The 14,450-nt window shown below is 48.0% G+C and overlaps 1 protein-coding gene across 1 annotated transcript in view; it reads right to left on the bottom strand.

Annotated features, from left to right (window-relative positions):
• SREK1 (splicing regulatory glutamic acid and lysine rich protein 1) overlaps positions 1-14,450 on the bottom strand; it is a gene marked incomplete at its 3' end in the record, with an annotated part of 224,498 nt that overhangs the window by 118,445 nt on the left and 91,603 nt on the right. Inside the window, exon 3 of the mRNA XM_082263646.1 lies at positions 10,506-10,633. Coding sequence (XP_082119772.1) covers positions 10,506-10,633 — 128 coding nt within the window. The remainder of the gene's footprint in view (positions 1-10,505; positions 10,634-14,450) is intronic.

Below are 14,450 nucleotides of genomic sequence, written 5' to 3' on the forward strand. Positions count from 1 at the left end.
GGATGTTTAGGCTTCGTGCACAACGAAGGCAAAACAATATCCTCGTTAAGATGGAATTCCGAAACTCGTTTCGGTAGAAAAGAAGGATTAGGTCGCAAGACCACCTTATCCAAATGAACAACCAGGTACGGAGACTTGCAGGACAAAGCCGCCAGTTCCGACACTCTGCGAGCCGAAGTGATCGCCACCAAAAAGGCGACCTTTTTGGACAACATAGACAACGAGATCTCCCTGATCTGTTCAAAAGGAGCACGTTGTAACACAGATAGAACTAGATTCAAGTCCCAAGGGGGCAAAGGATCCCTCCTAGGAGGAACCAGATGCCGCACACCCTGAATAAAAGTGCCAACCAAGGAGTTGGAAGCCACGGGACGTTGAAACAGAACGGCCAGCGCCGACACCTGACCCTTAATCGTAGCCAGCGCCAAACGCTGATCGACACCCGTCTGAAGGAAAGACAGCACACGGGAAACCGAGTACGTGCGGGGTGAAAACCCCCTGGACTCACACCAGGCAAAATAGGCCTTCCAAGTACGGTAATAAACCTTCCCCGAGGAAGACTTCCTCGCGTTGATCAAAGTATGAACGACCTCTGGAGAGAGACCCTTCTCCTTCAGGACCTCGGTCTCAACAGCCAGGCCGTCAAAGCCAGCGACTGTAAAGCAGGATGGTAAATCGGTCCTTGAGACAGTAGATCGTCTCGAAGAGGCAGACGCCAAGGAGCGTCGACCGCCAGATTCACGAGGTCTGCGTACCAGGACCGGCGAGGCCAGTCCGGTGCCACAAGAATCACCGTGCTGCGTTCCGAGTGCAACCTGCGAAGGAACCTGGACAGCAACTGAATCGGTGGAAACGCGTACATCAGCCTGTACTGATGCCACGGGGCCACTAACGCGTCCGACGCGTCTGCCCGAGGGTCGCGCGTCCTTGCCACGAACCTCTTCACCTTGTAGTTGAGGCGAGACGCGAACAGGTCCACATCTGGAAGACCCCACTTCGCGCACAACATCTGGAAGACAGCCGGGTGGAGAGACCATTCCCCCTGATCCAGGGTCTGGCGACTCAGATAGTCCGCCTGCCAGTTCTCCACTCCCGGAATGTGAACCGCCGTTATCGCCGGGACATGAGTCTCGGCCCAAGACAGAATGTCGGCCACTTCTCGAGCCGCTCGGGCACTCCTGGTGCCCCCTTGGTGGTTGATGTAGGCCACCGCCGTGGCATTGTCCGTCTGCACCCGAACCGGGCAGCCCTGCAGCCGGTCCGTCCAGCGATGAAGACAGAGCCTTATCGCACGCAATTCCAGAATGTTGATCGGAAGGGAAGACTCCCCCTCCGACCAGGTCCCCCGGGCGGACAGAACGCCCAGAACACCACCCCAGCCCGACAGGCTGGCATCCTTGGTGATTATCGTCCACGAGATCGGACGAAACGACTTGCCCCCGGACACCAACGGGGACTGGAGCCACCACAGAAGGTTTTCCCTGGTGCGATGACTCAACGAGATCTGAAGATCCAGAGATTGAGGTCGCCCGTCCCACCTGGACAGGATCTCCGCTTGGAGACCCCGCGTGTGAAACTGCGCGAAAGGAATCGCCTCGAAGGCCGAGACCATCAATCCCAGACATCTCATACCCGTCCGCAGAGACGAGTGTGGAACGTCCCTGAGGGACCTGACTTCCTCCTGAAGAGTCCTGAGTTTATCTTCCGGCAGGAAGACCTTCGCCTGCACCGAGTCCAGTATCATTCCCAGATAGGGGAGACGAACCGACGGACTCAGTGTCGACTTTGGAACATTTATCGTCCAACCGAACTCCTGCAGAGTTTGCATTGTGACAGACAGGTCCTTCTCCAGACCCTGTCTGGTCGCAGACCGAACCAGAATGTCGTCCAGATACCCCAGGACAGAAATGCCCTGGGCTCTCAATAATGCCAGAACCGGTGCAAGCACCTTGGTGAAGACCCGCGGAGCCGAGGCGAGCCCAAAGGGCAACGCCACAAACTGGTAGTGATCCTCCGCAATGGCAAATCGAAAGTACCTCTGATGACCCTCGAATATGGGGATGTGAAGGTACGCATCCTTCAAATCGATGGAGGCCATGAATTCCCCCGGAACCAGGGCAGCCACCACCGAGCGCAGGGATTCCATGCGGAACTTGCGAACCCGCACAGAGCGGTTCAGAGCTTTCAAGTCCAGAATCGGACGAACCTTGCCCTCCTTCCTGGGCACGGTGAACAGATTGGAATAAAACCCCCGAAATCTGTCCCGATGAGGCACCGGAACCACCACTCCCGGAGCCCTCAGGTCCCGCACCGCCAGGTGCAGATCCCGCAGGCGCTCTGGAGACAGTTGAAGATTTGAGGGAAAAAATCTGCTCTCCGGCCGAGAGAGAAACTCGATCTTGTAACCAGATCGAACGATTTCCAGAACCCATCTGTCCCTCACACGGGCCAACCAGGGCTGAAGAAAACCGAGCAAGCGTCCCCCCACCCCAAAACTGGGTGAGGGCGCCCCTTCAGGCCGAACTGTTATGGGCCGCAGGTCCGGATTGACCGGACTTCTGTTTCCCAGACCAGGGCTTCTTCTGAGAGCCTTGGCCCTTGAACGGTCTGCCCTTGTAGTGCGGCCGAAAGGCACGAAAGGACCCCTGAGGGGGCCGAAAATGAGCATGCTTCTTCCCAGAAGCCCCCTTAGCCTTGGGGAAATGGGGCAAGAGAGTGCTCTTACCCCCGGTAATCCCCTTAATCAACACATCCAGGGACTCCCCAAAAAGGCGAGACCCATCATAAGGCAGATTGGCTAAGGTTTTACGTGAAGATTGGTCCACCGACCAACATTTCAACCAAACCAGGCGGCGAGACAACACCGCCACGCTGTGCACACGCGCAGCCAACGGAATCAGGTCCAGGTCCGCATCACACAGATACATGACACCCTGGTGGATCTGATCCACCATATCCAGGGTCGCCGCCGAGGCCGAATCGGCCACTAGGACGCGCCTAAGCATCTGCGTCCAACTTGCGATCGCCTGGGCCGCCATGAGAGAAGCAAACAGAGCCTTAAGCATAGAACCCGTAACAGAATAAGTATGACGGGCAAGAGACTCCAGTCTCCTATCCGTGGCATCACGGAAAACAGGGGATCCCTCTGCAGGGATCGCAGTGGCTTTGTTCAAAACCGCAATAGCATGATCCACTGGCGGAGGCACACACCACCGTTCATCAGTGGCAGGCGAGAAAGGATAACGCAGCTTAAATTTACTTGGTACCGCAAAAGGCTTGCGCAAATCGCGCCATTGGTCCTTAACAGCGCGCTGAAAATCAGCATTGCAGGGAAAAACCTGCGGCGTCCTGCGTTTTCTCTGCGTCCCATAAGCCGCCAAGGCAGCTGGGGGACACACCTCGTCCTGCAAACGTAGCGTCTGCTTAATGGAAGCAATCAACTCATCCATGATTGCAAGCTCTTCAGGCGAGCCAGGGGGAGAATTATCAACCCCCTCAACTTCAGCCTCTACCTCAGACCCCACTAGATCAAGAGAGGAGCGGGACCCCGATAGGGGGGTCCCCGCCAGAACAGCCCCATCACCTTCACCCTCAGAATCAGAGGACAGAGCAACTCTGGGCCGTTTAGTAGATTGAGCAGCCACCAGCATTTGCACCTGTGCAGCAAGGCCAGCCACAATAGTGGCTAAATCCCCCCCTGGGGGGGAAACAGCGGTCCCCTGGCTTTCCACCAATACTGTGGGAAACTTGCCCTCCTGAGAATCCATTGCCCCTGTATGCCAGACAACCAAGGGTTAACTGCCCCCTTGCGGCAAGCGCAGCCCACCGCACCACACTCAGGCACAATGAGACCCCCACAGGGAATATACAGACTGAATACAGGCAATGGAACACAGGAATAGAAGGATAAAACCTGAGGAGACTCCGCTGCTGCTGCTGCCTCGATCGGTGCTTCCAGGAGAGAGGAAGTGATGCTGCCAGGGCGCTCTATGTAAGCCTATGGAGGCTACAAGAAAATGGCCGCCGTGCATGTAAACCATGCGGCCGGAGCGGGCGCCGGTAAAATGGCGTCGTTTGGCGCCGAAATCGCCGCTCCACAGTGCATAAAATCACACACAATATTATCCCATTATATGGATACATGTTAGATCGCCGCAGCGATCGCTGTATATGCCCCAACATGCCATTAAAAACATGCCCCACAGCACACAGCTCCTCACACTGCCCAGCCTGACATACTCAGTGTCATACAGCTCCCCCCCCCCCTCCTTGCAGCCCACAGCATGCAGCCGAGAGATAGGGAGACAAGCAGTGTGATTAAAGGCAGGTTACACAGTCCCAGACTGAGACCCCCCCCAGACAGACAGGTCCCCACATAGATACACTTACCTCACATGGCGTGGGGAACCCGCACAGGCGAACAAGCCGCTGCACATGAGGCAGGGAGAGTCGCAATTCAAGACGCACACAATGGCGGTTCAGAAACCGCACAGCGTCCGGTGAGGTAGCCACCTCACCAATCATCCCTGCACCGAACAGGGATGGGTCGTTCACTGTGCCAGGAGCGTTACCTGGCTGAACGCTCGATGGCAGACTGGGAAGCCACTGACCCACGACCTGCGACCAGGGGGATCAGCCCGAGACCCAGTCCGCATGATCCTCTTCGTCCGAAGAACTAACTAATGCTGACAAAAATAACAGCTAAGTAAAGGTAGAGAGAAAACTCAAACAAAATATCAAAAAGAAGAAAGAGTCTGGGACAAAAAGTCCCAGCACAGAGAGAGCCAGCCACTCCTGACAAGCTAGACATTAAAACTGAGATATGGTTGCAGGAAGTAGGAGGGTATTGACTGAGGGGACCACCCCTTGAGGGTGGGATATGTTAAAGCTTTATTGTTAACATATTCTGTTGCCTAGCTACTCCTTCGGAGCAAAGTCTAATACCCCATATGTGACGAATATGAAGAGGCGGCGACTGTCGGAGGACGTAAGAGAAAGAACTTTTTGGCCTTAATTCTAAGCGGTATGTGTGGAGAAAACCAGGCACTGCTCATCACCTGTCCAATACAGTCCCAACAGTGAAGCATGGTGGTGGCAGCATCAGGCTGTGGGGGTGTTTTTCAGCTGCAGGGACAGGACGACTGGTTGCAATCGAGGGAAAGATGAATGCGGCCAAGTACAGGGATATCCTGGACAAAAACCTTCTCCAGAGTGCTCTGGACCTCAGACTGGGCCGAAAGGTTTACCTTCCAACAAGACAATGACCCTAAGCACACAGCTAAAATAACGAAGGAGTGGCTTCACAACAACTCAGTGACTGTTCTTGAATGGCCCAGCCAGAGCCCTGACTTAAACCCAATTGAGCATCTCTGGAGAGACCTAAAAATGGCTGTCCACCAACGTTTACCATCCAACCTGACAGAACTGGAGAGGATCTACAAGGAGGAATGGCAGAGGATCCCCAAATCCAGGTGTGAAAGACTTGTTGCATCTTTCCCAAAAAGACTCATGGCTGTATTAGATCAAAAGGGGGCTTCTACTAAATACTGAGCAAAGGGTCTGAATACTTAGGACCATGTGATATTTTAGTTTTTCTTTTTTAATAAATCTGCAACAATGTCAACAATTCTGTGTTTTTCTGTCAGTATGGGGTGCTATGTGTACATTCATGAGGAAGAAGAATGAACTTAAATGATTTTAGCAAATGGCTGCAATATAACAAAGAGTGAAAAATTTAAGGGGGTCTGAATACTTTCCGTACCCACTGTACTTTGCCTTCTTTCCTGGGCGCAGTGAACATGTTTGAATAGAACCCCTAAAGGCGTTCCCGAGAAGGAACCGGCACAATCACCCCTTCACCCCTTGCGGCAGCAGATCTCATACCGCCTCTCGTAGATCCCTTAACCGGTCTGGAGATAGGCGTAGATTGGACGGGAGGAACCTGTCTGACGGTCGAGACTGGAATTAAATTTTGTAACCAGATCGGATCAGTTTGTGGACAAATTTGTCCTGAATCAAGGAAGTCCATGGTTCAGGAAAGAGGCAAAGATGTCCCCCCACCCCAGATATGGCTGAGGGCATCCCTCCATACAGGGATTTGTCTGCAGGTCTGGACTGGCCTGTTCTCAGCTTACCTGACCATGCTTTCTTGGAACCCCCAGAAGACCTAATCTCCTGCATGCCGGAGGCATGAAAGGGCCAACTGTGGGCTGTAAAATAAGGCCCCCGTCTATTACGCTGTGACTTGCCTCTCCACTCGGGGTGGGGGTGCTGACGGCAAACCAGGCAGAACAAGGTCGTGTGCGTTCCGGTGAGGTGTTTCAATCGTGGGCCAGCCCCCTGTCCATTGGGGCTCTGTTGTGGCGAGGCCTAGCGCTGGGCTATAATCTGCACACGCTCGCTGGTCGGGCTGGGAGACCTTAAGGATCTAGGATATCCAGTCCGAAAAACCGGCCAGCTGTTGATTGCAGTTCTCTCAGGAACATAACGAGCCAAAAAAATTAAAAATGGTTCCCTTTAAAATAAAAAAGTAAGCTAAGACCGAAGTCTCAGTCGGGAACTAGGTCCTACTCCTAAACTAGGCAGAAACAAACTGAAGCCTATAGCAGAGTGTGTGGGTGTATGCCTGCAGGGACTGCCCCATAGACGTGGTAAAGATTTTTCCTGCCTAGTGTTCTACTTCTGTAGGGAGCAGCATAACCAATGGTCAAGAAGAATATAGAGTCTGTCAATGAAAGCTAGAGAAAGATCAGTTTAAAAAGGGAAAAAATAAAAATTGCCAGAACCAGAGATCCCAGCAAGGCACTAGGTCCTTACTCCTGACTAGGCAGAAAAAAAAAAAAAAAAAACTGAGTGCCTATAGCTGAGAGTAGGAGTATACCCCATGAGAATGGCCCATAGGTGTAGTCAAGCTTTTATTGCCTAGTGTCCTACTCCTGTAAGTAGGAGGTCAAAAGTCAAAACGATAAGGAGCAGTGTCCGTCAATGAACGAAAGAGATATAAAACATTTTTTATCTTACTGAAAGAAATGCATTAAGGTAAATAATGTTTTTAGCTTTAGTATCACTTTAGAGCAGAGTTCCACCCTGAAAAAAATTTTTTAGATAAAAATACCCCCGGGACAGTTAGGGCTAGTGCATTTAAGCAACGATAGCCTCTGAACTGTCCCCTGTTTCAAGTACCTTTTAGAAGAAATACTTACCTTTAAAATGTCTTGTCCAGCGCTGCCATCTCAGGTGAGCTGAAGCCAGAGCGTCCTCTTCGGTGACGTCGAAGTCCCAGAATGCCCTGCACCGGCATGCCCAGAAGCTGTTCAGCAGGGAATGACGTGCCTGCACCGGAAGTGACGAGCAGGGCCGGTGCAGGCGCATTGACTCCTCATCTCCAAGGAGTCAATGCAAGGAGGAAGCAACGGCGCGGGCCGCGGCCGCAGAGGGAGGAAGAGGAAGAAAGGTACATATATTTTCTTTAAAAACAAGGGAAGTGAATCAAAAAAAAAAAATAATTATCCAATTGTTTTTCAGGTAAATTAAAGCAAGCGGACGATGAAAAGTTCATTTTGAGGGTGGAACTCCGCTCTAAGCATCAAGAAGCCACTCCCACTTCACAGACAAGGACTTGTGCCCATCAAGGGTTATTGCAGCTTGTATTCAGGTGTGAACTGCTAGCGCTATACATCAGAATGAGAAGCTCCTGAGATCATTCAACCAAAGTCCATAAAGACATGGATGAGCGAGCGGTGGAGGAACTTGACTTTTTTTTCCAGAGCCCTCACCACAACCCAACATAACACCTTTGGGGTAAATAAGAGTGAAGACTGCGAGCAAGGCCTTCTCATCCAACATCAGTGCCTAACCTCACAAATACGCTTCTGGAAGAATGGTCAAACATTCCCATAGGCACACTCCTAAACCTTGTAGACAGCCTTGCCAGAAGAGTTGAAGCGGTTATAGCTGCAAAGGGTGGTCCAACTTAATTTTAAACTCTATGAACTTAAAACAGGATGCCATTAAAGTTCATGTGCGTGTAAAGGCAGGTGTCCTAATATATTTGGTAATATAGTGTACAGTATCTCACAAAAGTGAGTACAACCCTCACAATTTTGTAAATATATCTTTTCATGTGACAACACTGAAGAAATGACACTTTGCTACAATTTAAAGTAGTGAGTCTACAGCTAGTATAATTATAAATTTGCTGTCCCCTCAAAATAACTCAACACACAGCGATTAATGTCTGAACCACTGGCAACAAAAGTGAGTACACCCCTAAGTGAACATGTCCAAATTGGGCCCAAAGTGTCAATACTGTGTGGTCACCACTATTTTCCAGCACTGCCTTAACCCTCTTGGACATGGAGTTCACCAGAGCTTCACAGGTTGCCACAGGAGTCCTCTTCCACACCTTCATGACATCATGGAGCTGGTGGATGTTAAGAGAGCTTGTGCTCCTCCACAGATGTTCAATAGGGTTTAGGTCTGGAGAAATGCTTGGCCAGTCCATACTCTTAGCATTTTTTAGCAAGGCAGTGGTCATCTTGGAGGTATGTTTGGGGTCGTTAGGTTAGAATACTGCTCTGTGGCCCAGTCTCCTGAAGGAAGGGGATCATGCTTTGCTTCAGTATGTCACATTACATGTTGACCTTCATGGTTCCCCCAATGAACTGTAGCTCCCCAGTGCCGGAAGCGCTCATGCAGCCCAAGACCATGACACTCCCACCACCATGCTTGACTATAGGCAAGACACGTTTTTGTACTCCTCACCAGGTTGCCGCCACACACGCTTGACACCATCTGAACCAAATAAGTTTATCTTGGTCTCATCAGACCACAGGGCATGGTTCCAGTTATCCATGTCCATACTCTGCTTGTCTTCAGCGAAGCATTTGCGGGCTCTCTTGTGCATCATCTTTAGAAGAGGCTTTTTGGGACGACAGCCATGCAAACCAATTTGATGCAGAGTGCAGGATATGGTCTGAGCACTGACAGGTTGACCCTCCACCTCTTCAACCCCTGCAGCAATGCTGGCAGCACTCATACGTCTATTTCCCAAAGACAACCTCTGGATATGATGCTGAGCATGTGCTCTCAACTACTGTGATCGACCATGGCGAGGCCTGTTCTGAGTGGAAACTGCTCAATGATCTTGGCCACCGTGCTGCAGCTCAGTTTCAAGGCCTTGGCAATCTTCTTATAGACTAAGTCATCTTTATGTAGAGCAACAATTCTTTTTTCGGATACACAAAGAGTTCTTTGCCATGAGGTGCCATGTTGAACTTCCAGTGACCAGTATGAGTGAGCGATAACACCAAATTTAACACAGCTGCTCCCCATTCACACCTGAGACCTTGTAAGGGCTCTTTCACACGGGCGGTCTGATCAGATCCGCCTGTCAGTTTTTTAGGCGGATCTGATCGGATCCTCCATGCAGCTCTATGGGGCAGCGGGTGTCAGCGGAGGTGACCTCCGCTGACACCCGCTGCCATCCGCATCCGATCCTGTGCTGAAATCTGGACGGATGGAAACCCTATTTTTCCATCCGTTCAGTAATCGGAGCGGAGCGGATCTGATGAGAGCGGACAAACGGTCCGCTCTCCTCCGATCCCCCATAGAGGGCAGTGGGTGCTGAGACACCTCCCTCTCCGCTCTGCAAGCGGAGACGGAGCTGTCATCCGCCCGGCTCAGCGGGGATCGCGGATCGATCCCCGCTGAGCAACACGGATCCGCCTGCGGAGGCGGACCGTGTGAAAGAAGCCTAACACTAAACGAGTCACATGACACCGGGAAGGGAAAATGGCTAATTGGGCCCAATTTGGAAATTTTCATATAGGGGTATACTCACTTTTGTTGCCAGAGGTTTAGACATTAATGGCTGTGTTGAGTTATTTTAAAGAGACAGAAAACTTTCAAGCTGTACACTCACTACTTTACATTGTAGCAAAGTATCATTTCTTCAGTGTTGTCACATGAAAAGATAATAAAATATTTACAAAAAATGTGAGGGGTGTACTCACTTTTGTGAGATATTGTTTGCGAACCGAGTGGCTGGACATTATTTAAATGACCATATCAAAAAAATACAACGTTCAGTAATATAGTTGTCTAGAAGCTCTCACATGTAACGACTGTCTTTACTCTCCAATTGCTTGACTACGCCAATAAAAATGATCAGATCACACCTAAACTGGCCTAAATATAAATAACTGACTCCAATACACAGATCTTTTTACTAGCAATACAGAAGGAAACTCCACTTTATTTCCAGGCCTAGCCAGACTACAGTTTCACCCCAATAGTACAATGGTATCTACACTACTACATTTTATGATCATGATAATTCCAAAATTACCCTGCAAGGTATTTTGTCAAATTGAAGCCCAATGTTCAGGAAAAGCTTTGCTCTGCACAAGGAGAGAATATCCTTTTGTTAATGAAAAACATGAGGTTGTTTTATTTAAAAACATTCTTTACACCACCGACCTATTTAGAAACCGTGAAATACTCACAGAAGCTAGTGGAGATGGAGTTGGAGTAGGCGTAGGTATAGGAAGCAAGCCAGCCCCAGGAAGCAGGCTAGATAATGAAGGAACAGGAGCCAACAGAGAGAGAGCCTTAGATTCTTCTGGTATTTTACCTGTAGAGGCAAAATCTCAATATTACTAAAAGACAATGCAAAATCTTCTACTGCCTCATTTTAATTGACTACATAAATCAAACCAAAAAGAACAAATGCTTAGTAAGAAAGAATAAGAACTTAAGGTATTTTCTCCCCCTCTTGTTCATTACCCTGATCTACAAGGAAATTAAAATAAAAAGCGAGGGAAACTGGAAAGACTAAATCTCATCAATGGAATATTACTTATAAAATTGTATAGACAATGATTGAACACTTTGTGCTATGGGTCACCTGTACTGGAAACTTATGGTTCATGAACCAAACGATATCAAGCATGGAGCCTTTTCCCAGGGCGCTGTTTTCACGCTGATCGAAAGTTGTGTTACACATGACAACCGTTCGTGTTGGCTGCATCACTAATAGCACACAGAACATCAGATACAGAAAAGAAGAACATTTTTTAAAGTTTAATCCCCAAAAATTGCAAGCTTCCAAATTTGTTCAAATAAATAATGAAAAGAAATTGAAAGAAAAACATGGAAGAAAAAAAAAGTACATGTTTTAACAATCAGTGGCAATCTACAGTTTTGTTAGTAACCCTACAGTACTAAGGCTTACATGTGATGGCACATTTACTAATAGCATGCAAGGCAAATAAAGGGTACCACAGCCCCTTGGCCTAAATCGTGAACAAGAAATTAAGCGAAGTAAGCTAAATGGTTCCCTGTTCATTTTCTTTTTCTACATGACTTACATCCATGGTGGCTGTTGCAGTGTACAAAGATCTAGTGGAGTAGTAATAACATTACTAATGCTGAACTGGTAGCTGTTAAAATCAGGACTAGTGAACAAACTGGACCCTGGGTAGAAGACATTATATAAAATAATGTGGGGTATATTTTATGTTATCACCCAGAAACCAAACATACATTTCACATCTCTGCAATACATGCAGCACTTTTCAAAACACAAACAGAAGAATTGTGCAAGTACAAAAAATATCTCTTGATATACAAAATTCCAATGTGCTTTTAAATTCTCATTGAACCAACACTGTCTCTGCTGCACTAACATCCTATGCAGTGTTTCCAGCTTTACTCAGATTTTTTACTATTGGGCTTGAAGTGGTTGTATAAGTTTTTTTTTTACCTTAAAACGGTTGAAAACCCACTCATATACCCAGTAAAGTGAATAGCTCCAAGTGATGCACAGAGATGAAACAATCCTCCCAAGTTTTACTTGTTTATCTGCAGTTTTCTCTATCCTACATCCCTTTAAAAGTGCAGAATAGTGATAAAATCCTTCTGCATCCGTGAGGAGCAGAGAGTAGGAGATGGAGAGCTACAGTTACAGGGTGTGAGAAGTGATTGGAGGAAAAGGACACCCCCCCCCCCTCTACAGGAACAATAAAGAGCTGTGTTATGAATAAACAAGCTGTGTGCCGAGCGAGCTCCCTCCCTCATCACAAGTTTATCTCATGTTTAGGGAAACCTCTTACAAGTCACTCATGCCGATAACCGAGGAATGAAGCACCAGAGAGAAAACACTTAGAGCTTTGGAGATAGACATGTAAACAATACAGATATGTGTGCTTTGTTCAGATTCGGTGTCTGAGGTTTACAACCACTTTAATGCATTCTATGCATTAAGGGGGGGAAAAAAAACCTCCTGTGTGCAGCTCCCCCCCTAGTCTCCCCTTATACCTTACCTATGAGTGATCGAGCACTGTGCCTAAAAGCAGCGTCTCTCTCCCCTTTCACGCCTCACTGGCAATGGAGGCAGCAACAGGGGCCATTGGCTCCTGCAGCTGTCAGTTAAAGCCAGTGTAGAGGTAGTGGAGGGTGGAGCTGAGCTGTGCTGCACGTGTGAAAGGAAACACACAGCGCGGCTCGGGATCGAGCCTGTATGAGTGCCTCCATAGCAAGCGGTTTGCTATGGGGGCACTGGGCAGGGAGGTGAGGAGCCAGGAGCACCAGCGGGAGACCCAAGAAGAGGAGGATCTCTGCTGCCTTGTGCAAAACTATTTAACAGAGAAGGTAAGTATAACGTGTTTATTTTATTTTTTAAATAACGTTTACAAATCACTTTAAGAGCACCTCCACCTTTCCATAATATAAAGGGGAGATGTTCTTTAGTGCAGCATAAGAGAACCAGGCCGGGACAACAGTACTTCTAGAGATTTCTGTGCAGCGCAGTGCAAAAGCAAGGATGTTACTGAATTTCTGTCAGGATCAACATGTATTTTTTTTTTTTTTTAACATATATAGCGTGTTTAAAGGAATAAAACCTGGGGACATTTTCTATTAAGCTATTAGCATAGAAAAGAAAATACAGTAATAATTTACTGAGGATTTGAAACATGGTAAAAAGACTTGCAAACAATTCACTGTACCCACTCCAGAACTATGACCAAAAAGAGTTTCCAATCATCTGATGCAACCATTACACCTGTTGGAAAACATCTGAACAACAATCCTTAATTTCTCTATGGAGTTAGCACTATGTCAATACTAAGCAAATGAATCACAGGTATTGTGCTGGGTTCCAAGTGCACTATGGCACATCTGAACATGAGTAGATGTCTCACTGTTATTCTCGATGAGATATACGAATGTCCATAGAAATAGGGTGAAAAAAAAATACTTTTTTTTTTTTTTAGTAGTGATGAACTCGAACTGCACTGGGGTATATTCACCAAATGGTTAGTAAAAATACCTACCATAGGGCTAAAACGGGCACTGGTTTCTGTCCATCCCCAAGACCAGTGAAGGTGGTGGTCTGGCAGAAGGAACCATGCTACCTCTATTTGCTTTTCAAATTCTGCCTAAAATATCCCTTTTTCTTCACATAAAACACTGCAAACATCATTCAAAATGGGCTCGTATTTCTAGAATGTGTCCACATTGTGTACAATCTTATCACGCAACACATACAATATCTCACAAAAGTGAGTACACCGCTCACATTTTTGTAAATATTTTATTATCATGACAACACTGAAGAAATGACACTTTGCTACAATGTAAAGTAGTGAGTGAGTGTACAGCTTGTATAACAGTGTAAATTTGCTGTCCCCTCGAAATAACTCAACACACAGCCATTAATCTCTAAACCGCGGGCAACAAAAGTGAATACGCCCCTAAGTGAAAATGTCCAAATTGGGCCCAAAGTGTCAAAATTGTGTGGCCACCATTATTTTTCAGCACTGTCCTAACCCTCTTGGGCATGGAGTTCACCAGAGCTTCAAAGGTTGCCACTGGAGCCCTCTTCCACTCCTCCATGGTGACATCACGGAGCTGGTGCATGTTATAGACCTTGTGCTACTCCACCTTCCATTTGAGGATGCCCCACAGATGCTCAATAGGGTTTAGGTCTGGAGACCTGCCTGGCTAGTCCATTACCTTTACCCTCAGCTTCTTTATTAAGGCAGTAGTCCTCTTGGAGGTGTGTTTGGGGTCGTTATGTTGGAATACTGCCCTGCGGCCCAGTCTCCGAAGAGAAGGGATCATGCTCTGCTTCAGTATGCCACAGTACATGTTGGCATTCATGGTTCCCTCAATGAACTGTAGCTCCCCAGTATCAGCAGCACTCATGCAGCCCCAGACCATGACACTCCCACCACCATGCTTGACTGTAGGCAAGATACACTTGTCTTTGTACTCCTCACCTGGTTGCCGCTGCACATGCTTGACACCATCTGAACCAAGTAAGTTTGTCTTGGTCTCAGACCACAGGACATGGTTCCAGTAATACATATCCTTAGTCTAATTGTCTTCAGCAAACTGTCTGGGGGCTTTCTTGTGCATCATCTTTAGAAGAGGCTTCCTTCTGGGAC

This window comes from Pelophylax lessonae, assembly GCF_965119305.1.
Source record: "Pelophylax lessonae genome assembly, chromosome: 1".
Classification (NCBI taxonomy): Eukaryota; Metazoa; Chordata; class Amphibia; order Anura; family Ranidae; genus Pelophylax; species Pelophylax lessonae.